The 24,840-nt window shown below is 38.1% G+C and overlaps 1 protein-coding gene across 2 annotated transcripts in view; it reads left to right on the forward strand.

The window, feature by feature from the left end:
- Positions 1 to 254: 254 nt before the first annotated feature.
- cers6 (ceramide synthase 6) overlaps positions 255 to 24,840 on the forward strand; it is a 37,250-nt gene continuing 12,664 nt past the window's right edge. Inside the window, exons 1-6 of one of the 2 annotated variants that reach the window (XM_026912964.3) lie at positions 255 to 631; positions 4,092 to 4,197; positions 9,033 to 9,163; positions 15,088 to 15,145; positions 20,484 to 20,534; positions 21,547 to 21,639. In XM_026912964.3, the coding sequence (XP_026768765.1) occupies positions 462 to 631; positions 4,092 to 4,197; positions 9,033 to 9,163; positions 15,088 to 15,145; positions 20,484 to 20,534; positions 21,547 to 21,639 (609 nt within the window). In that variant the 5' untranslated portion in view covers positions 255 to 461. The remainder of the gene's footprint in view (positions 632 to 4,091; positions 4,198 to 9,032; positions 9,164 to 15,087; positions 15,146 to 20,483; positions 20,535 to 21,546; positions 21,640 to 24,840) is intronic. The other variant, XM_026912965.3, reaches the window with a different exon arrangement.

Here is a 24,840-nt window from a genome sequence, read left to right on the forward strand (position 1 = left end):
TAGGTATTGTCATTTCTGTTGTTCTTCTTATTAATATATGGCGTCTTGGTTTATACTATATAGCCGTGGTCATGCCAATAAAAAGGAACACAGAGAGAGAGAGAGAGAGAGAGAGAGAGAGAGAGAGAGAGAGAGAGTGACACAAGAATCCACCAATCAGCGATGGCTAAGTGAACCGCAGACTAGGCTGTAGCCTAAATAGCTCCGCACCTCCTACATAGGCGCACTCTCCTGTGTACACAATAATGGCTTGTACGCTCTACATAGTGCCCTAAAAGTGCAGCAGGAAGCAATTTGGATTTCGACTTGACTTTACTGTGGAACAAAACCCAAGCCTGCTTCATCGTCCTGACCTGCACACATCAGTGAAGAGAGAGCTGTGACCATCCATTCCACTTCAGTGCACAAGAAGAAGAAGAAGAAGGGGGGAAAAAAGGACCAAGATAGGTGATCAAGGGGTCATGGCTGGGTTTCTGGTGTGGTTTTGGAACGAGAGGTTTTGGCTGCCTCATAATGTGACCTGGGCCGACTTAAAAAACACTGAGGAGTCCACGTTCCCCCAGGCGGAGGATCTGTATGTGGCGTGTCCACTGGCCTTCTTCATCTTCATCATCCGACTCGTGTTTGAGAGGTACGAGCACAACATCCTCAGCAGAATACTGCCAAGATGTTAGACTGAAGGTCTCCTGGCCGCCCAGTGTTTCAGAGTAGTGAGCAGTGTGTGTGTGTGTGTGTGTGTGTGTGTGTGAGAGCAGTGAGCAGAATGGGACAGGTTCCTCTGTATTAGAAGACACAGTGGCACATGCAGACAATGACAGCAGTGAGATAAGACCTGGCCTGTTATCTCACATCTTCACAAGGTGTCTGAGAAAGAGCAGTTATCTCTGTATGAGAGGAAATTCTCTACACATTTAATGTGTGCACTCTCACAAATAAACCTACCAGACTCTACCTTCCAGGTTGCTATCCTGGTACCATCAAGGTGCATCTCTTGTATCTTAGGGATGTATTTTTTTTTTATACTTTTAAAGATGTATCTTTAAAGCTTTACTCTGAAATCTAATTAAAGGTGCACTACATGCATCCTTCCAGGGAAAAGATCTACACAGAAAGGTACAAAAGATGTCCCCTTGAACAGGCTTTCTCCAACTTTTTGCACCCAGGGACCCAATAACTGTAAAATTAATACCACAAACCCGTACCCTCTCCAACTATACAAAGATTAGGCTCATTATTCAAATGTGTACAGTAATATTCTGGCTATTTATTCAAGCCGTAGAACTTTCCACTAACAGGACACATTAGATTCAAGTTGACATTATTTATAGCTTGACTTGATTTTGAGTTATTGAGGCTTGGATGAAAGCTACTCCATTCAGATTGTTGTTGTTCTTCTTTCGGCTGCTCCCGTTAGGGGTCACTACAGCAGATCATTGGTCTAGATATTTGATTTGGCACAGATTTTATGCCGGATGCCCTTCCTGACACAACACTCCCAAAAAATTTTATCCAGGCTTGGGACAGGCACTGGGAGTGCGCTGTAGTGTGCAGTCCCAGTAGCTGGGGTCGGTTCCCTGGCCGGGAATCGAACCCGGGCCATGGCGATGAGAGCACGTGGCCTAACCACTAGTCCTCAAGAGTCCCAAACCCATTCCATTCAAGTAACCGGTACTAACTATATCAATTTGATAATGATAGGTGGTTATTTAGGCCTACACCACTGTAACTAAATAATAACAGACCCCCAGGCTGAGGGTTCCCGGACCCTACTTTAAGAACCACTGCCCTTAATGGGACTGCCCCAGTGACAAGGAAATGTACCGTTTTTTACAGCTTCATTTAGCTGGTCTTAGTGAAATTAGTATGTACTGCTTTCTGTGCTTTGTTGTGTTTTTCTTTTTCTACCAACCTTCAGCGTTGTCAGCGTTATTAGTCGGTTTTTTTTGTCTACAGGACGAGGAGCCTTAAGCCTTCCAGCAATATTTCTTTTACCATATCTGTGTTTACTCTGTAGCAGAGCATCAAAGTCGCCTCTGAGCGGCTGATTAAAGCTATACTTTATCTACAACTAAAGGGCGTGCACAAATGAAGATATTTATTTTCGATACTGGTTCATAAAGCAGTAGACCTTGCACTGACATCATCAAATAGCAATGAATATCTTTGTGTATAAATAATAGGTGTTCTATGGGACAGGTATGCGATGTGATGTATCACATTCTGTATTCTCTCTGATCGATCATTTGCTATAAAGTCTCCATGCTCTGACATGAATAACCTTATGCATCCTTCACCGTCAGCATGAAAGATACACACTGGGAGTTCCTTATCCACATACTTTTATTTGGATAGTAGCAAAATTAGCTTGTAGGGAAAAAGTATTAGATGAGTATCAGTATATCTCTCATGCATTTGTCCATACATCAGTTTTCACTGTGCAATGAAATTTCTCACTCATTGAGTTCTTGGTACAGACACATACTTTATGGTCATGCTTTGTTCGAGGCATCATCGTTTGGCCGCCCCCCATTCGCTGAGTCTCAGATCTCTCTATTTAAGCAGAGCACTAATATCACAATCCAGATTTTGCTTACCTACAAAACAGGACTTTCTTGTGAAATGAATGAACTTACATTAATTGAGGGAGAAGAAGTCCCAAGTTGATGTAATTCTTTCTGTAGACTTTTTTATACTGCAGCTCAGGCTTCAAGGTCTCAAAGGACCAGTTGATCAGGGAACTTCTGCTTAAGTCAGGGGTTCTTATACTTTTTTTTCTTTTTTCTTTTTCTTTTTTTTTTTTTAAAAAAGGAACCTCTTAAACTGTAAAATAAACTCCATTAACCCCCTTCGGTATAGATATATTTTATAACATAACTCACTATTCAGACATTGAGTTCATTATTTAAATGATATCAAACAATGATATTTAATAATATTCTGTCTATTTATTAGAAAAAAAAACCTTTTTATTCCTGAACTCTTTACCAGCAATGCACATTAGGCAGATAATTTAACATTATTTATAGACCTCCTTATTCCTAAGTTAAAGCCATTCAATTCAAGTGACCAGTTGAACAGGTTAATAATTATAAGAGCTGAATAATAAATAGGGCTCCACTGTGACAAAATAAAAACAAAAAATCACGGACGACCTGGCTGTGCTTCATAGACCCCCTTCCCTGGGCTCCACTCTAAGAACCACTGGCTTATTTCTCAGGGTTTGATTCAACTTGTTAAAAGTCTTTTATAGTCCAAATACACGACTGTGGAAAAAGTACTAGGTGTGGGTAGGTTCTGTTATTCTTATCCATCCCTCCCACTCTTCTCTCTCAAATTTTCTCTGATCTCACATGTGGCCACCTGCAGCTCAAATATCCTCACATTTTTTCCTGAACGGGTAAGTTGGAGTGACGAAACAGACGCGTGTGTATTCCCAGTGCAGACTCATACACTGTGCAGTTGTGCGGCATTATAAATAACACCACCCACTGATTTCCAAACACAGATTAATCGTAGCGCAAGTATAAAAAGATCTTTAATGGCACATGTCCACATTACAGTATGTTTGTGTTCTGCATTGTGTGCTTTTTTTTTTTTTTTTCACTCAAACTGTTTAAAATACTTTTCTGAATTAATTTTATGAGTCTGTGTAGACATATAAGTATGATTTATAGCATATACTTCTGTATTGAATGGTTTGTGAGATTGTTAGCAGCTACTTCCTCAATGTCTGGTTTCTGAAGTGCTTCATACTGCCATACTTGGTTACGTTCTTTCTCTTTACAAGGAGGAAAATTTTTTCCATTGTATTTGTGAGACGTAAGTAGGACCAGATATTCCCTCACTGTGAATGGAAAAATGTCATCCTCCTTGCAAAGATAGCGGGGCCTTTAAATTCACTGCAGGTAGTTTGCAGTAATGTTGAGTTTAATATTGGGGCAATTCCTGCTGTTTGTAAATAAAGAATTTCACACCAGGAACAATACTAACACAGATCTTCCTCCGAAATGACCAGACGTCTGTTGCTATGTAATAAAAATGCTTTAAAAAAGCTCCCCAAAAGCATAACAATATTGTCTTTTTGTTGTCAGGTTCATTGCGAGACCATGTGCTCTGGGACTGAAAATCCAAGCGAATGGACCTCGGAAGGCTCAAGCAAATGCCATTTTGGAGAAGGTCTTCACTGCTATCACCATGGTACGCAGAGTTTCTCTTTCACCATAGCCAGTGTCATTGCATTTTAGGGTCGTCCTTCTGTCTCTTGAAAAAGGCAACAAAAGTTATCCCCTTAATCATCCATGTTAGTATGTAGTTATTCGTTATGAAGCATATAACAATACATTGTGCCTCATATATCAATTGTGTGTGTAATAATTCCCAGCAGAGTTACAAAAGTTTCTGTATCGCTGATTTTCTTCGTAGTCACATGCATATGTTGATGAATTTCAATCAATCATAAATTACCAAGCGCATTTGCTGGGTAATCGACCATAAATTACCAAGCACAGCTGATTTACGTTCAGTGATGCCCACAAAACTCCATAAAAGGCAACACTCACAGAGCTGAAAATATCTAAATGAAGAGTAAACGGCAAAACAGCACCTCCTGAGTGCGCCATGTTCACTAAATCTTCCAGTAATGCAGCTCAGCCATTGCAGACAAACCCTGCTTTCTTTAATAGGGGGCCATTTCATTTGTCCTAATTGAACGGTGGGTCTTATTTCATCTATGTGTTCATTTGTGTTCATTTATGGATTTCTTTTGGATCGCTTTCTTTCAAGTCATTAATCTGAAAGTTCCACAAAACTTTGTGTGTGCAGTTGAAATAAATAAGCTATTTAATCCTGACAGTGTAATCCATATACACATTTGTAATAACTCATGCTTATTATATGATTTCAAGCCTATCAGTGAAACTTCGTTACAGAGTCTTCTTATATGTAAATTTAGGATACAGACTTTTTCATTAATTTTTCATAAATACCTGCAGAAATGATATACGAATAAATTTGTTTATATTCTGCTTGATAAATGAGGCCCATTGTTTAAGTACAAACAAGACATTCTTTATTAAAAGGAATGACTTCACATTCGTGTGGGGTTTATTAAGAAGTCCCATGTTGACATAATTCTTTCTGTAGCTTTTTTATACTCCAATCCAGGGTTCAAAGTCTCAAAGGACCAGCTGATCACCGAACTGTTGCATAATGGATTTTATTATTCTTTTTCAGGGATTGCTTTGAGCTAACTCTTGTTAAAATGCAAGTCTTTTGGTGCTATAAATAAACATCTGTTTGACTAGTGAAAAAAGTGCTAGGGTTTGTTAATCTTCGATCCATCCTTCCCCATCGTTCTGAACTTGTTATCTCTTTAAAAACAATGCTACTAGTGTGTTGTTGAGCACAAGATTAACCCCTTAAACACCCACTTCACTGAATTATTCACTAACTACAGTGAAACGGATAGGAAAAGTATGTAGTTATAGAGTACAAGTTTGAGGGAAAGTAACCTTGTATCAGACACACACTACACACTGTAAATAAAAACCTGATGAGTGATGCATACATAAGATGTAGATGATATCCCCAGTTTGTACTCAGGTAATCTTACTATGAGATGAATGAAAACTTGATATCAGCCAAAAAAAATTCTGCAGAATGACTTAGTATAAAAATATAGGCCTGAGTATGAATTTGTAAGACGAGGGCTGATTCCAGTGCAGCGACTCACTACCTCAGCCGAGTGTCTATTTCTAGGTGACTGTTTTGTCTGGAAATTGAGGCCAGGTTAATGTTCACTGTTTTATGCCCCATTTTGGCTGCACACAATACACATTCACTCGGAGCCTTGACTGTTGATGGAGGAAGAAACACGCGTGAACTTTGATAAATCACTTTAGCGTTTTTATTCTTATGATCTTATAAGCATCTCCATTTACCGTTCCTGCATTTGATTAGGTCAGTAGTGAGTATTATCCTTCCACAAATCCAGAGTGAAGGTAGAAGGGAGTGAGCGTGACATGCCCAGGTCTATCAGTGCCAGCTTCTGCTGATGTCTGAGCACTATTTTTGGCATACCAATGAAAAAAGGTTTCTTGACAAATGTTCAGCTTAATGAGCATAGACTTGGCCAGCATTAGCAGAGATCAGACAATCAGACAGCTCGTCACTGTAGGAGCAGAGGAAATGTAGAACAGCCTCAGGGCTGCTCATTCTAACAGATTAGCTATTTGCTAATTGAATATATGAACGGGGTGTAATGGCAGTCTAGACTTGTACTGTAATGTGCAGGGGTGGAAAGAGTACAAAACACTTGAGTACTCTGAGTGCTGAAGCGTGTGTCACGTAAATAACGCCTATCCTCTGTTGCATCGCTCACTACAAAGTTCCAAACTGCCTCAGGAAGCAATATCAGCACAAGAACTGTGCATCAGGAGCTTCATGAAATGGGTTTCCATGGCCGAGCAGCTGCACAAAAGCCTAAGATCACTATGTGTAATGCCAAGCGTCAGCTGGAGTGGTGGAAAGCACATTGCCACTGGACTCTGAAGCAGTGGAAACATGTTCTCTGGAGTGATGAAACGCACTTCATTAACTGGCAGTCTGATGGATGAATCTGAGTTTGGAGGATGCCAGGAGAACACTACCTACCAGAACGCATGGTGCCAGCTGTAAAGTTTGCAGGAGGAGGGATGATGATCTGCGGCTGTTTTTCAGGGTTCAGGTCCCTTAGTTCCATCTAATGTTAATGTAATGTTAATGTTAATGCTACAGCATACAAAGACATTTTAGACTATTGTATGCGTTGTGTCAGCATTTTAGACAATTGTACGCTTTGTGGCAACAGTTTAGGGAAGGCCATTTCCTGTTCCTGTTCCAGCATGACAATGCCCTTGTGTATAAAGTGAGGTCCATAAAGACATTGTTTGTTGAGGTTTGTATAGAGGAACTCTAGTGACCTGCCCAGAGCCCTGACCTCAGCCTCACTAAACACCTTTGGGATGAATTGGAACATTGATTGCTAGCCAGGCCTTCTCTTCGAACATCAGTGCCTAACCTCACAAATGCTCTTTTCCCTGAATGGACACAAATTCCCACAGACACACTCCAAAATCTTGTAGAAAGCCTGCCCAGAAGAGTGGAGACTGTTATACTGGCAAAGGGGGGCAACTCCAGATTAATGCCCATGGTTCTGGAATGCGATGTCCAACAAGCTCATATAGGTGTGATGGTCAGGTGTCCAGATACTTTTGACCATATAGTGTATGTCCGAATAATGTTTTATAAATTCAAGGCCTTAATAAGTATTAAATGTGTTAAAGTTGAATTAAATTTGAGGATTTTTAGGTTGTTATCCTGAGTTTATTATAGCAAGCAACCATGTGACAGCTTTTCTTGTGTCATTTTGCCACACAAAGCCTTAATTCTGATGATGAGCAATGTTAAAATTGAGATTTATGTCAGTGTTATGTAATTATGACTCAGTGAAATGTCAACATCGACTGGCTCCAGTAAACTCCTCAGACCAATCCTAAATAGCAGGATGTCTGATGCTTTGCAATTCTGCACTCTCATGGGGTCATTCGCATAAGACCAGCATTTGCCACCAGCTGTCAAGTTAACAAACACCGAGACATGTCAGTATGGGGAAATTCACCAAAAATGGCAGGAGAACAGAGTGTGTCAGTGACTCAGAAGCCTACTGCATACTCTGCTGTGAACCTTTTTTTAAAAACACACCTTGATGGTGTGACTTCTGCAGGAGATGGTGTGATTTTTTTTTTCTTGCTGTACAATAAACACAAGCAGACAATTTTCTTAGGTTTTTCTGCATTTGTATTGTATTTAGTGTGTTTGGTGTTGGTACATCGCTACAGCAGATTTGGTCAAATGTTTAAATTACATTTCAGGTGACACTAAAACAGTTTGGGTTTTTATAAGTATTAAATTTATAGATACCTGCAGACACCCACTCAGATACCTGTGTGATATTTACTGTACTTTTAAAATGAAAATGCATCATTTAAAACAATATTATGGACTTCATAATAAGTTGTGCCTTAGTTAATTAGTCCATTGCTAACATTGGCTTTGTTTTGTGTGTGTGCGTGTGTGTGTATGTGTGTGTGTATGTGGTGTGTGTGTGTGTGTGTGTATATGTGTATATATATATATATATATATATATATATATATATATATATATATATATATATATATTACACACACACACATACACACACACACATATATATACAGTACTGTGCAAAAGTCTTAGGCACATGCAAAGAAATGCTGTAGAGCAAAGATGCCTTCAAAAATAATGAAATTAAATGTTTCTACATTTAAAAAAATACTATAAAGAGCAGTAAACAGTAATAAATGAAACATTTAGTGAACATGAAGTCAATACTTGGTGTGATGATCCTTCGCTAAAAATAGTAGTCTCAGATAAAGTTTGTGCAGTTTTATAAGGAAATGAGCTGTAAGTGTTACTGAGCATCTTGCAGAAGCAGCCTCAGTTCTTCTGGAGACTTTGACTGTCACACTTGCTTCTTATTTTTGCAGCAAAACCCAGCAGCCTTCATTATGTTTTTTTGGCTGAAAAGTGTCTCTTATGTAATATGCTGCTTTCTTTACTGACATACAACCATTTTTCAGTAACATTTAATTTTGTGCTGGAAAACTAATGTTTGGAAATCTAAAAAGTTTTTGTACTCAATCAATAATGTAGAAGTCATAAAATAAAAATCTCTAAGAAAGTTTGTACTAAAAAAAAATAGGGTGCCTAAGACTTTTGCACAGTACTGTGTGTGTGTGTGTGTATGTGTATATATATATATATATATATATATCACACACACACGCATATACATATATATACACACGCATACAGACTGTGTCATTGTTAATGTGTCAGGTTATGAGGTTTAATCAAAACTAAGCCCAGCCGGTTGAGGCTAGTACACAGCATTGTTCTGAATGGTTCTGTTGTGCTGCTCAGTGTCTGACGTGTATTGTTTTGTCTCTCAGCATCCTGATGAGAAGAGGTTAGAGGGCTTATCAAAGCAGCTGGACTGGGACGTGAGGACAATCCAGCGCTGGTTTCGACAGAGACGCAATCAAGAGAAACCGAGCACTCTGACCCGCTTCTGTGAGAGCATGTAAGACTCGTCACAGCATTTTTTTTGAACCTGTGTAAATAGAAATGTAGCCAGCTGAGTCACTACCAGCATGTTTTTTTTTTTTTTAAACTGAAGCTGATTTGCTGTACTGTAATCCAAATGTTTTTATATGTATTTTTTGTTAAGACAAACTACACTGACTGTGTATGGCTCAGTAGGAAGAGAGAAAAGTGTATTAAACCTCACAGCTGCTTGTTTAACTCTCTCTAGGAGTGCTAGGAAAACAAGACAAGGTTTACACTCTGATGACTTTGCTTTGCCTTCACAGTAATGAAGCAGTGGGACATTGTGTTGTTTCTCTTGATATCTTTTAGTTATGTTGCAAAATGCAATTCTTTGTGTTCCCCTTCCCCGTCACGTGTATATTGCTCTTCCCAAATCATAAAACACTTGGGGGTGTGCTGCTATGGAAAAATAATCAACAGCAGTGTGGTGTGATGCGGTCTAATTACTGTTACCATTCTGAAGTTGCTTATTTTCCTATAGCAGTACATCCTGAGGTGTTTTAATCCTCTTACACTAAAACAATTTGTCAACAATTACAATTTTTTCATTCATTTGTTAAAGAACTTATCCACTTGCTGTTATGTTTAATGTTGTGTAGCATCCATGAAAAAAGTTAGTTCCTGTTATCACTTATGTTCTAGCAGCTGTAAACAGTCATCCACTCATCAGCCTCTTTTCTCTCTTGAAGTTAAGACAAAAAAAAACACAAAAAACACTTATCATTTTTTATTGAGAAATACAAAATCCTACGGAGACTCCTTCCATAAATATTATATAAATGTCTCTTTTCAGAAAGCTTCAACATATCAGCGTTTTTTCGTTTTTCTTTGTTAAATAACAGCGCTTTTTAATTTGTTACCAGTTTTAGATTCTGTAAAGCATCCACCATCAACATCCCTGTGAATTAACTGTAACTGAAACAAATAAGCAGATGAATATAAACCTGTGATTTGAATTACAGCTAGCACTACTCTCAGAGCTGTGCTGTTATAGAAAACTAATCATCTTCTGATCAGTCGGATTAGAGAATTAAACAGCGCTGTGCATATCACGTTTGCTGTTTTTGCAACTGAAACAGCTGCTGTCCCTGCAGATGCTGCTGAAATGTCAGCAGTGTTACTACCTTGCACGCTGCCTGACTGGACTTTAAAACCAGCATACTGAAAAGTACTCTTAGGTCTGACTTGCTCATACTTCTCAAACAGCGTATATGGCTGTATTGAAAACAGTTAAGGCATCAGGCTTGGACATAATTTCCATGTAATTATTTCTTTGTCTGCTGGATGTTTGTGTGGTAAGTTGCCAAATTGCTTTCTACTGCATTTCCTCTTTTTATAACAGTAACCGAGGCAAAGTGATGGACACATTGAGGCCAGAGACAGTTGATTAGGCAAACAGGGCATACAGTTCTTCATTATCCTGCCTGCTGCATTCTCTGTCTATGGTGAATTCTCTCTCCGTCCGTAGCACTCTTCCATTCTGCCTCTGTGCTTTAGCTACTTTTTCAGATAAATACTGTCAAATAAAGAGATTTTTTAAAATGCATAGAACAGTTTCTTAATTGTGAGAAAACAGGACTGCTTTTGAATGTAATTTTTAGGAAAATTACGTCTTAAAATTTCACTCGGCAGGAAATTGGAGGTCTTAAGAGCTATCCTTATAATCTTCAGTATGAGCTCTTAATTCACTCAGCACAAGTCTTCACTTGTTCTTCGCTGAGGTGATTGTGAAACAGCTAAATTGCTGCACGTAACTACATGTTCACTGCCTCCATAATTCAGCCATTTTGTATACGTCAAAATACAATAACACCAAGTTTATTGTACCAAGTTAGGTGCAGCTACTGTACAGGTGCTATCAATACTGGCATTGATAAATGGTGTGCTTTTACCACAGTGGAGCTGAATACTCTGATTCAAGGATGTTAATGTTGTTTTAATTTTATATAACAACATGGAAAGTTGTTCCAGCTCCAAAAATTTATATTCATGCACTTGCTCTAATGTTATCGGTTCTATACTAAAAACTTTCACAGGGACTTGCATAGCAGATGCTTCATATAAGTGGACTAAAAAACATGACTGTTGATATGAAATGATAGCATTCTGTGGAGAGATGTTTATTTAGCACCTTTGCAAGGAGTCTCCAGTATGAGTGCTTTGTAACAGTCAGCGTTAAAGCTGTAACATTCAGCGTTAAAGCTTTCTCTTTCTGAGAATGTCTTCAGCACAGAAGGCTTTGTAGTTTCTCAGTAAGGCGTCAAGTTGCATTTTTTTTTTCTCATTAACTTCAAGAGAGGAAAAAAGACAGAGGCTGGTGTAGGAACAATTGCTTATAGCGGCTATAATGTAAGCGACAAGAACTAACTTGTGTTGCTCATGTTCCACAACATGTAACGTAACTATAAAAAAGATAAAGCCTGTCATTTTTTTAATAAATATATATTTTTTTGCCTTTTTTGAGGTATAAAAGGAGTAAAACTCTTACCAATAACAGCATGCCCCAAACTCCACCTGGGAACATCACCCCACCCCACTGATTATTTTCCTGAAACAGAACACCCAGTCATGCGTTATTCCTTTCATAGCAACAGATTGGCTACACCTAGAAAATGCACCTGTATGGTAGATATACCTGGAAAAAAAATGACCAATGAGAATAGATATGAGGTAGGTGTACCTAATAAACTGGCAACTCAGTGTGTATGTACTCATAAGAATTGCCGTGTCCCCCCTCACTATGATTCTCACACCTTCTTGTACGACAGAGTGAGTGCTGAAGTGAGATTGGATTTCTCAACGCCTACAGAGCACAAGGAATAATCGAAGTCGTCATAGAAACACCATATGACTTTAGCATTCCACAGTGTGCGTGGTCAGTGTCAGATTTTTGACAGAGTGGAGAAGAACAGCCATAAATCTTATTTCTACTCATATTTGCATTTTCCATTCAAATAATGTGCCGGTGAGACTAGCAGAGGTGTTTACATATCTGCATCCATGTTGGCGTTACTGTTTATTTTACTTCTAGTCATGTTTTAAGCACAGAGTGTTTCAGCTCCGTAACCAGTAATCATATATTAATAGCCCTGATTGGACAGCACTTCAAACCCTCTCTCTCTCTCTCTCTCTTTTTCTCTCTCTCTCTCTCTCTCTCTCTCTCTCACTCTCACTTTCCCTCATACTGTTTGACTAACCTGTTGCCAAGCAACTGCCTTGACCTATCATTAAGTAAATGCTCATTTGTTTTTACAGTTAATCAAGATTGAGCTTCAAATAGAAGCATTTTAACCGACTTTTTCTTTTTTTTTTAAAGGAACAGCTGCCCTTTTCATGTTGAAATGCCAGGATTGATTTTTCCTTTTTCTTGACAAGAGCAGACTGAACTTAAAACCCATTACACATGGCCTTTCTCACTGGTGAATCCTCATTGCTTCAGTAAAAAGGCTTAACCTGCTATGTACTGGGAGGCCATGTGAAGCAGTAGAGCACAGATAGCATCTTAAATAAGAATGGGAGATTTCTGGGCGACAGTACCAGTCATGCAGTAACACCATGTGAGCTCTTGCAGTTCCTCAGCAGGAGACAGGACGTCCTCTAGCATGGCCCGAATCTGTGAATTAGATTCACGGCTGCATCCTCATTTTCTCTGCTTCTATCACATCATACAAGGTCCAACTTGAATCAGATGGTTTGAATCTGAAGGCTCTGCTTTCCTACATGCTAAAGCATGCTAATTCAAGGACAAGATATAGTTTTGCTCTTTTCGTGCTTGGTATTCTGTTTCTAGGAATCAGACAGGTAATTGCAGGGCACCTGAACCTTTTCGTCACTGCTAAGCAGTGAAGAGTCATACTGATTCACTTTATTATGGCCATCCGTTTATTATGAGGATAGAAAATTATGCCTTTTTACTGTATTGTTCACATAGTAGCTGTGTATTTCAAGGCTACCATTATTTGCATTGCTGTGTAATGCATGAAAAAGATGGTAAAACAATAAAAATATCATAAAACGGCACACTTTATTACTTTTTTCTATGAATTATATACATACTCTATCATAGGGGTGGGCGATATTACAAATATATCATCAAAGGCACTTCTAATATACACAATATGTATCACGATATATATATATAGACTTGCTCACAAACTACAGGCAATACAGTAGAGTTGCAGTTAAAAAAAATCCTGTTCAGTGATATATAATGCTTAAGCATGGATTTTAGTTTTTATATTTAAATATTTTTATTTATAAAAAATAATAAGTAAACACTGAAAAAGAGAAAAATAATAAAAGTTGTGTCAACAAAAAATCTATTATAATTTATTATAATTTTTATAATTTAAAAAAATCTAAAAACATACAATAGTATCAGGGATATCTCTGAAAAATATTGTGACATAATTTATCACAATATTATATCATCATATTGCCCTGCTCTACTATATCATGAAAATCTAGGAAGCAGTTTAACAATATACAGTATATATCAGCAGTCAGTTCTCGAAGTTGATGTTTGCAAGCAGGAAATGGGCAAGCGTGAAGATCTGAGCAACTTTGACAAGGGCCAAATTGTGATGGCTAGGTGACTGGGTCAGAGCATCTCCAAAATGGCAGGTCTTGTGGGGTGTTGACGGCACATTGATGCGCATGTGAAGGCTATCTGGTCCGATCCTACAGAAGAGCTTCTGTAGCACAAACTGCTGAAAAAGCTAATGCTGGCTATGACAGAAAGCTGTCAGAACACACAGTGCATCACATCTTGCTGTGTATGGGGCTGCGTAGCTGCAGACCGGTCAGAGTGCCCATGCTGACCCCTGTTCACCACCGAAAGCGCCTACAATGGGCACGTGAGCATAAGAACTGGGCACGTGAGCATCAGAACTGGACCATGGAGCACTGGAGGAAGGTGGCCTGGTCTGATGAATCACGTTTTCTTTTACATCATGTGGGTGGTCCAGTGCACGTGTGTCGCTTACCTGGGGAAGAGATGGCACCAGGATGCACTATGGGAAGAAGACAATCCGGTGGAGGCAGTGAGATGCTCTGGGCAATGTTCTGCTGGGAAACTTTGGGTCCTGGCATTCATGTGGATGTTACTTTGACACGTACCACCTACCTAAACATTCTTGCAGACCAAGTACCCCTTCATGGCAACGGTATTCCCTAATGGCAGTGGCATCTTTCAGCAGGATAATGCTCCCTGCCACACTGCAAAAACTGTCCAAGAATGGTTTGAGGAACATGACAAAGCGTTCAAGATGTTGACCTGGCCTCCAAATTCTCCAGATCTCAATCCGATCAAGCATCTGTGGGATGTGGAATGTTATGGCTGATATTATGGCCGTAGTCACATTCCTTGCTGTTATGTTCAGGAAAAAAGGAGTCAGGTTATTACTAACATCAAACATGAATGCTGTGCATCATGTTTAAAACCACAGCGGATGATTACAGAGCATAATTTAGCTCCAGGGAGCACTTCAGTCTGTCCTGCGGGCCTGATTGGCTGCAGGGCTGATGGGCTTTGATTGTGACGTCTCCTCCGTAGCAGAGTGTAGTCAGAGAGATGACTGATCACAGGGGAAAAGGGATCCAGTTTGAGTTGTATGTAGAGTAAAGAGGAACCAAAGGAAACGGTTTATACAGAATGTGAAGGAATCATACAATAGCGTCCTGTCATTTTACAATTTAGTAAAGATTAGGCACTTAATGCTGAATGTAATCTGCTTTATTTTGATGTGTTGCACAATCCTATCCCAGAACTTCAGATTTACTGTGCCTGTTCTGAGGTGAAATTGTGCAATCATGCAAAATAAACATTAAAAAGCAATCACATTGATAATACCGGCATTCCTGCTTATGATTAATGCTTGTTTGGTATGTCTTTCACAGGTGGAGGTTCACCTTTTACCTGTACATATTTACCTATGGGGTGCGGTATCTTAAAAAGGTAAGAGAGCTAGTAAACTCAAAAAGAAAAGAATGGCAAAGTAGACATGTCTCCTTCTTATGTGTACAGTGGTGAATCTAAAGGACACACACATTTCTGTTAATCATGCTGTAAGCCAGTGTGTATGGTGTGGTTAGGGATTCTTCACATGTCTCAGCTTCCTGGGAATTTTCCAGTAATGGTTAACACTGGGAGTTTAAACAGATTGACCTGAAATTTCTTCATCTTTAGTTCAGTGTTTTGTGGGGCAGTGACAAAAATAATGGGCAACAAAAACAAAAATTGTGCTTGCATTTTAGCTGATTAAATTATGGCATAATTAAAAAAAAACTGCAGGTACCTAACATGCTAGTGCAGGCATGTAAAAGTGAAGATGGGAGCAATACAGCACAAAGGGAAAAAATACAACAGTTTATATTAAGCCTGAACAATACGTGCTTGCATGTGGACTATGTACCTCTAAAGTCATTCCTTTTACAGTCAATTAACATTTATAAGCAACAGATTTTTGGCACTGCTGTTTTACTTAAAGGTTAAATAACTGTAGTTCACTTGAATTGTGAACAGATGTGCTGTGTCTCCATTGCCCTCTTTCATGATTTATCTCTTCTGACAACATGGCATGGCTATTTAGATTTACAGTCCCCTCTGAAAGTATTGGAACGGCAAGGCCAGTTCTATTTTTTTTTCTTCTTTCTATAGTTTTGCTATACCCTGAAGACATTTGGGTTTGAGATCAAAAGATGTATTTGAGATGACAGATCAGAATTTCAGCTTTCATTTCCTGATATATACATCTAGATGCGTTAAACAACTTGGCACCTTTTGTCCGAGACCACCCAATTTTTATATGAGCAAAAGTATTGGAACAGATAGTCGTAAAGTAAATAACACTTACTGTTTGGTTGAGTGTCACTTGCTTGCAGTGACTGCATCAAGCCAGCAACCCACCAACATCACCAAACTGTTGCATTCTTCTTTTGTTGGTTTTTGTTGTTAGTTTTGAGGCTTTCTCCCTTCAGTTTCTCCCTTCAGTCTCCTCTTCAGGAGGTGATTGACTTGGCCATTCTAAAGCCTTCCACTTTTCCCCTTGATGAAGTCCTTTGTTGTGTTGGCAGTGTGTTTGGCTCATTGTCTTAATGCATGATGAAGTTTCTCCTAAATAGATTGGATGCATTTCTCTGTAAATTGGCAGACAGAATGTTTCTGCAAACTTCTGAAACTCATTGTGTTACTACCATCATGAGTTACATCATCAGTAAAGATTAATGAGCCCATTCCAGAAGCAGCCATGCAAGCCCAAGCCATGTCACTACCTCCACCATGCTTGACACACAAGCTCGTATATTCCGGATCATGAGCAGATCCTTTCTTTCTCCACACTTTGGCCTTTCGATCACTTTGGTAGATCTTAGTTTCAGAGCTTTTGTGGCTCATCTCTGTATTTCTTTGTGAATTGCAATCTGGCCTTCCAATTCTTAGTTCTTACTGATGAGTGGTTTGCTATATTTCTGCTTCTTTCAAGTCTTCTTCAAACGGTGGCTTGTGACACCTTCATTCCTGCCCTGTGAAGGTTGTTGGTGATGTCACTGACTGTTGTTTCTAGGTTTTTCTTAACAACTCTCATGTTTGTCAGCAACTGCTGTTTTTCTTGGCCAACATGTTCAATGTCTGGTTGTTAGTACACCAGTGTTTTCTTTCTTTTTCAGGATATTCCAAATTGTTGTATTGGCTATGCCCAATGCTTGTGGAATGGCTCTGATAGATTTTCCCTCTTTTCTCAGCTTCAAAATGATTTGCTTTTCTCCCATAGACAGCTCTCTGGTCTTCATGTTGGTTTATCCTTTTAACAACAAATGCAGTCTTCACAGGCGAAACCCAGGGCTCAAACCAAGAGTAGAAATACAGTGCTATTAATTGTTTAAACAATAAATCAAACAGAGCACGCCTGGGCAACAAGAAACTCTTGTCAGTCACGTATTTCAATATTTTTGATTACTTGAACAAATGGGTGGGTTCAAACAAAAGGTGCCATGTTCTGAGTTGTTTAACACATCTAGATGTAAATATCAAGAAATGTAAGCTGAAATTCTGATCTATCATCTCATTTTTATCTTTTGATCTCAAACCCAAATTTCTTCCGTGTATAGCAAAAAAAAAAAAAAAAAAGAATTGGCCTAGATGTTCCAATACTTTTGACGAGGACTGTAGATTTTGTGCATGTGAACATATGTGAATACATATATGCAAACAAATAAATATGTAAGGAATAAAACACAAAAATAATCAGTGAAGAGGTAGTGTATTTCAAAGCCAAGTTGCACTCTGAAGTTTTTCTATCACAAGTATTTTATTCCTTTTATACCACAGCAATTTTCCAAGGCTAAGAACTTTTTATTTTATTAAGAATGACACATCTTACTTTTGATCCATCTATACTTACATTTAATGTTATGGAACATCTGCGAAAGTTAGTTCCTGTTATCAATGCCGTTATAACAGCTATAAACAGTCAGTCACTCACCTCTCTTTTTATTCCTCTCTTCAAGTTGAAGTTAATACAAAAAAAAAAATCTAGCTTGTCATGTTATCGCAAAACACAAAGTACTCTATCCTGAAGACATTCTTGTGGTGGAAAACTTAAAAGAAAAGCTTTACCTGTGTTACAAAGTACTGAAACTGGAGAGTCTTTCAATAAATGTCTCCAAGCTTCACCATATCAATGATTACACGTTTTTATATGTGTGAAATAGCATGTAATGCGAGTGCCCACCCTACAAGTCCCTGTGAATTAGTTTAGTGTAGAAACAATAACATATTAGAAGGATTAATATAATCCTGTCATTTTCATTACAGCCTACACTATTGTCAGAGCTGCTGTTACAGAAAATTACCACCTTCACACCAATCGCCTTCTCACCAATCAGATTGGAGATTTCAACAGTGTTGTGGTATGAATAATGTTAAAACAGGGAGGAATGAATCTGAATGTTGTTTGTATCATACATAAAAATTACAGGAAGATTAAAAGTCTGCCCTACCTGTTTTTTTTTTTTTGTTTTTTTTTTTAACCTTGGGTTTTTCTACACTCAACACATATTAACCAAGCTGGACCGTAATACACTATATGGCCAAAGGTTTATGGACACATGACTGTCACACCCATGCATGAGTCTTCCCCAAACTTTTGCCACAAAGTTGGAAGCACACAATTGTCTAGAATGTCTTGATATTTCCCTTCACTGCAACTAAGAGCAAAAATGTATATATGTGTAAATAAAGACATGGTTTTTATGTCTTTAGTGGCATACACAGATTCATGACCTCAACCCCACCGAACATCTTTGGGATGACCTGGAATGCTGATTGTGCCCCAGGCCTTCTTGCCTGACGTCAGTGCCCAGTCTCACTAATGCTCTTGTGGCTGAATGAGCACAAATCCCCACAGCCACGTTCCAAAATCTAGTGGAAAGTCTTCCCAGAAGAGTGGAGGTTATTATAGGAACAGCGAGGAGACCAGCTCCATATTAATGCCCCTGGTTTTTGAATGGGATTTTCAAAAACACATATGTATGTGATGGTCAGGTGTCAACATCCTTTTGGCCATATAATGTAGTTTAAACAGGGAGACGTACCTAATAACAGTCTGCTTAGTTTACTATTTACGTTGAATGTTTTCTTAAATATATTAATATATCTAAAATATGAGAAAACATCTGTCTTTTGGTCATTTAAGAGACTAACATAGGAGAATACCAGGTCACTTGACTTCTGAGTAAAGAGTGCTGTGAAATGGGTGCATTTGGCACTCAGAAATAAAAGCCTTTTAATTTCAAATGCTCATTAAGTGTGTATATATGGTATAACTGAAAGTGGTGGTGAGTTTCAGTGAAATGCATTTAATATTGGTCGTTTGTTTGTCTTACTAAAATTATTAGGCTTGACTAACATTTGACTAAAGGTTGTGACTTGTCTAAAAGCTATGAACGTCATGGAGAAAGAAATTTACAAACATAAGAAGTGATGAGAGAGCAGTTGGAGATTTTATTCGAGTTTGGATCGAGCTGTGAAACAGCTGTCATAAACTCTCTCCAACAAGACTTGCTCTCTGAAAGCTACTATGTATTATTCAACACTGTATCCATAATGCAGGGATTTTCTCTGTAAGCAAATACATAGCACAGAACCTTCACAGCTGTCATTGTTTAGCTAGGGCTGACTTTTACACATAATGAATTGAAGAAGATTTTATAACGCTAGAATCATGCCTGTTAATTAGGTCATGAGTATTGACGGATGTGCTAAAAATTAAGCATGAAATGGGAACAGTGTTTTGCGTAATTGAATTTGCTGGCAGTGACTGGACGGTTTTCTGACTGATAAGTGTGTGTAATCATTTTTTTACTGGCATGATGAAAAACTAGATGGAATGAAGTTGTTCACGTTGGCTGGCCAGCAGCTCTCCCATCGGAGTTATTAATAGTAGCATGGGGTGAAATAGAACAGACATACACTCAATAGCGCACTTGGGAGTGTGTGTAACTCAGCAGTCAGCAGCCGGCCCATAGTGCTTCATCACAGCGGGAAGTGCGGGATACAAGATGCTTCTGGAAGGCAGCAGCCTGCAAAATATTGACCAAAATAGCATATTGTTGGTCACATTATTGCATTGCAATCTCTTAAAAACACCTGGCAAAACTATTTTTGTCAACGAATGCGTATAATTTATTGCTTTTTTGCATCATATTAATGCTACAACCTATCAGAAAAAAACAGAGGAGCCTCTATGATCGGTCACGATACTCACACAACGTGACAAAAGACATTTGTTGTTAGAGGCTTATTTGCATTTTGCAGGCTTCTGTGCTCTCACTATTGCAAAGCCTAATATTGGGACAAAGATGAATAGGTGATGTATGGTGCAGCCCTGTAGGACAGTGCAGAAAATGATTATTAGTGTTACTATAAGTGTTGTTTTATCACCAAATTTAGCAGGGACACTTGCCAAGCTTCAGCTGAACACAACTTTTGCTTACTTTTTTTCCCCCCCAGAATTTCTTTCCTAAGGAGCAAGTTACAGTTACACAGTGTCAAAAACCTACACCATTAGCCAGCAGTTAACATTCTTCACACAAGTGTTCATGACATTTGTTCATTTCATTAGGCTATGCGTCAGTAAAGATCTGTGTCAAGTATACATCACTAATACTTGTGCTCAATTATGTTGCACTAGCAGCATTTCTTCTTGACTGTCTAGTTATTTATATTTTGATTATATGCAGTCATATTTTAAAAGATCATATTATCATCATCACAGTTCCTGTGCATTTGTTTTTAGACTCCCTGGCTGTGGAACACTAGAGAATGCTGGTACAACTACCCATATCAGGTACTCTGTTTTCATGACTGAATTTTCACACTACTTACACTGTTTTACATGTGTTTGCTTTTTGCCTTTGCATTGTCATAACATTGCAATTCACGGTGGGTTTTCTTTAATAGATTTTGTGGTACTAATGCCACAGTTTGGAAAGCATAGTTTTGAATAAACACTGTGTGTTTTATTCAGTTGCTTTAAATAAGGAATAAAACATGTCAGGATATGTTGTTATAGGAAAATAATTAATGACGGTAGTGTTTTGGTGTGTTATCATGCCAAAGTTGATTGTTTTCCAACAACAGCCCATCCCAAATTATTTTATTCCTTTAATACCACTACAATTTGCCACCATTCGCAATTTCTTATTGATTAAAGAATGATGTACTTTTTATCAGTTTGTAGTTGCATTTAATGTTGTGGAACATATTTGAAACATATTCCTGTTATTGCTTATGTTTAAACAGCGATAACAGTCGTTATCTCACCAACCTTCATTTTTTTTTATCTCTACTAAAGTTAATAAGATACAGATACATTTATTAAGATATGCAAAAAAAACTTACGCTGGAGACTCCTTCCAAAAACGCTAAATAAATGTTCACAGAAAACTTCATTATCAAGAGTTGCACACATTTTTAATCTGATTATGTATAACATCTGCTGTACAGGTACCTGTCTAAGCTGTTGCTAGAGAAACAATAATGTATTAGAGCACACATTAATATAAACCTCTAATTTGCCTTGCAGCCTGAAATACTTTCCGAGCTGCTGTTGTAGAAAATGATGCAGTGTAGAATTCAGCAGCACTGTGGTATAAAGAGTATTAGCATATCATTTGAGTTTGGTCTCTCTTGTCGCTGGATTAACTTCAGGGATAATGCTAGTTCAGTGGTTCAATAACCAGATGGTGATGATTTTTTAACCCTAAGGACTTTTGGCTTTATAACCCACAAATGCTCATATTCTTCTCACTTTTTTTTTTCATGTTAGATGAATAAAAACGTTTACCTTATTTCCACAGGCTCTAACAGTGGATCTGCATTATTACTACATTTTGGAGTTGTCGTTCTACCTATCTCTGCTCTTCTCCCAGTTCACAGACATCAGGAGGAAGGTATGAAGCTGGATCTTCCCCTCTTAAATCTCCTGAATACACCCGCAAGTGTCACAGCTACACACCATTCCTGGCTTCACTGTAGTTATGGAATAATTCATATTAGTTACCAAATAATATGACTTAAGGGATTAAAGAGGCTAGGGTGAAATAAAAGCAAAAGTGTCAGTGTATAAGCTAGCAGCTGTCTCGTTTGGACTAGTCATGTGGATTTATGTGGTTGTACTTTTTTGTTTGGAACTATCTGATATGATAGGTCAGTGTCTCACTATTTCTTCTTCATAGTTTTGAATGGCTGTCTGATCTTTGGTTCAGTTCCTCTCCTCCACTGACTCATGCTGTCATGTAAAAGTCATCAGAACAAAAGCATTATTAATGAGCACAGACTTGGCTCTCTTTTTAGCACTTCTGTAATAAATGAGTGCTACATTTTCTCTCGGGTTGGTCAAAATGATTGTGCCTGTGGGTATGACATACTACTTATTGTATGGCTTTAATTCATGCTGAGTGCTTAGGGAGACAGATAAGAAATAATGTGTGTGTGTGTGTGTGTGTGTGTGTGTTGGGTGGGTGGGGGAGCTAATCCTAGATCCCTGTTTTGTGTGGTGATATTACTAGTATAATGAAACACTGTGTAACTGTCAAAAGAGTTTGTTTAGCATGTTTGGTATTTGGAGGAAACAGTACCAGTACTTCATAACAGACTTGAACTTTGAAATCACAAATGCAGCTTCCTGTCTTTACTTGTGTGTATACTATATGGCCAAAAGTATATGCTTGTTGAACATCCCTTTGCAAAACCATGGACATACAGAGTTAGTTCACCCTTCTCTGCTGTAACAGCCTCCACTTTTCTGGGAAGGCTTTCCACTAGATTTTGGAGCATTACTCTAGGAACTTCTGATCATTCAGCCACAAGAGCATTAGTAAGGTCATCCCAAAGGTGTTCAATGGGGTTAACATCAGGGCTCTGTGCAGGCCACTCATTTTCTTCCACATCAATGTTGACTAACCATGTCTTTATGGAGCTCGCTTTGTGCACAGAGGAGTTGTCATGCTAGAATGTTTGGGCCCCTTAGTTCCAATCACGGGACATCTTAAAGCTACAGTACACAAAGACATTCCAGACAATTGTGTGCTTATAAACGTTTTGGCAACATTTTGTGGGAGGCTCATGTATGGGTGTGATGGTCAAGTGTCTGCATATTTCTAGCCATATAGTGTATATATAACAGTTTGCCCCACATCATTCTTATAATGTCATTGATGGGACATTGTGATATACATACATATATATATATATGTGTGTATGTGTGTGTGTGTGTGTGTGTGTGTGTGTATATATATATATATATATATATATATATATATATATATATATATATATATATATATATATATATGCATTGTTCAACCCTAATAGTTTCATTGTCAGGCTATGGATGGATATTAGATTTTAGCGCCCTGTCTTTTATCAAAACCAGCCGTCTCTCTCTCTCTCTCTCTCTCTCTCTCTCTCTGTCACCAGTCCTTGTCTATCACTAGTGCCTTTTAAGCAGACTAATGTAGAATCAGGCCTACACCTGTTCTTATATAGACACCTAATTTGACCAGCTGTCACCTGATCATGTTCCAATTAATGCACGTTACTTTCTCATGTGTTAAATGTGTTCATAACTGAGAACACGCATAGCAGAGGGGTACATGATACATGCTATGGATGCACACAACAGTAACATTTTCCTTTTCTTGATGTATCGGTTATACTAGCTGCTCTAACTGGTTCCCCATGATTATGTCTGTAGTGGGTTAACAGGCCTTCAGTTGACTAAAAATACATCATAAATCCAGGGTTTATTTTTAAACAGGCATAAAAGTTGTTCTCTATCATGAGATTTCAAGGCACTCACAGTGTACTTGTGAAAGTTTTTAATCCGATGTTTCTGGATAAAGATACAGATGAGGTGCACTCCCTGAAGAAATTATTATTATTATTTTATTTAACCTTGATTTAAACAGGTAAAATCTCGTCAATGATGCAATACAGTTAGCTTTACATCCTAAAAGTAGTGGAGGAAAACAGTTATATACAGCGGCATTTACCAATGAAGCCAGCTTCCATATCTTTTAAAACTGATTTAGATTCTCCCAGTGAAACCAATTCAGCTAGATTAAGGTCCTTCTGTACACATAGCAGAGGAGCTTATACAGCTGTGCTAACTGATTATAATGTATTACACGTGCCCAAAGGCTCTATTTATACAAAACATGTACATTTCTAAAAGAAATTAAATATTGATATAAACACATTTTGGCAGTTTAATGCCGAACAGTGGTGATAGTTCCAGCATGCTTATTATTAATATTATTCAGAAGATTTTGTGTTATCTAAACACTGCCGAAGGAAGAAACCATTTTGCTTGCCTTTTATTTAGCTTAAAGTAGTAACATGTTTTAAACCAATGAATTGTTTTTTCTTGTTTTTTTGTTTTCATGCCAAAAATCTACTGGGTCCTTTACTTTACAAATCTAGTTATTGACTTTAGGGCTGCACAGTCTACATGGGCTAGTAGGATATTTGCATTTGCTTATTTGGCTCATGCTTTTATCCAAAGCACCTGAGACAGGTTACAACTGAGCAAACAGGTCCCTGCAAATATCATTCCCATTTTTTCTGTTAATACAAGCTCAAATACACCTGCTTCAAATGGCATTGTTGAGCTAGATAATTTCATTTTTTTAAATAAACAATTTCTGGTGCAAATCATGCGGACTTTGAGACACATGACCTAAGGGTTGTGTGCTAAGGAATAAAGTGATTGTGGTTGTACATTGTTCAGCTACACTGTGAACATTGTGTTCATTTTTATAGACTGCAGTAACTCATACACATCAGCAAATATTTCTGACAGTACTCGATGTAGTTTGAGGTATATAGTTATGATGTGGACCTATATTTACTGAAAAAAATAAAGTTAAATTATTCTGGATAAATTTAACAAAGCAAATGTCACACAACAAAATTTCTAATTTCTTATCTGCTCAGCTACATTTGGAGAAAAAAAAAAAATAAAATGTAAAGCTTTCACTAAACTATGCATGCTGCTGAATCAGTAAGACTTATTATATTACTACTGGCCTGCATGCTGGTCTCAGGCAGTCTGTTAAGTAATTGGACAGTTACAATTTGTGTTGCTTTCA

The sequence above is a fragment of the Pangasianodon hypophthalmus genome, chromosome 5 (assembly GCF_027358585.1).
Source record: "Pangasianodon hypophthalmus isolate fPanHyp1 chromosome 5, fPanHyp1.pri, whole genome shotgun sequence".
Lineage (NCBI taxonomy): Eukaryota > Metazoa > Chordata > Actinopteri > Siluriformes > Pangasiidae > Pangasianodon > Pangasianodon hypophthalmus.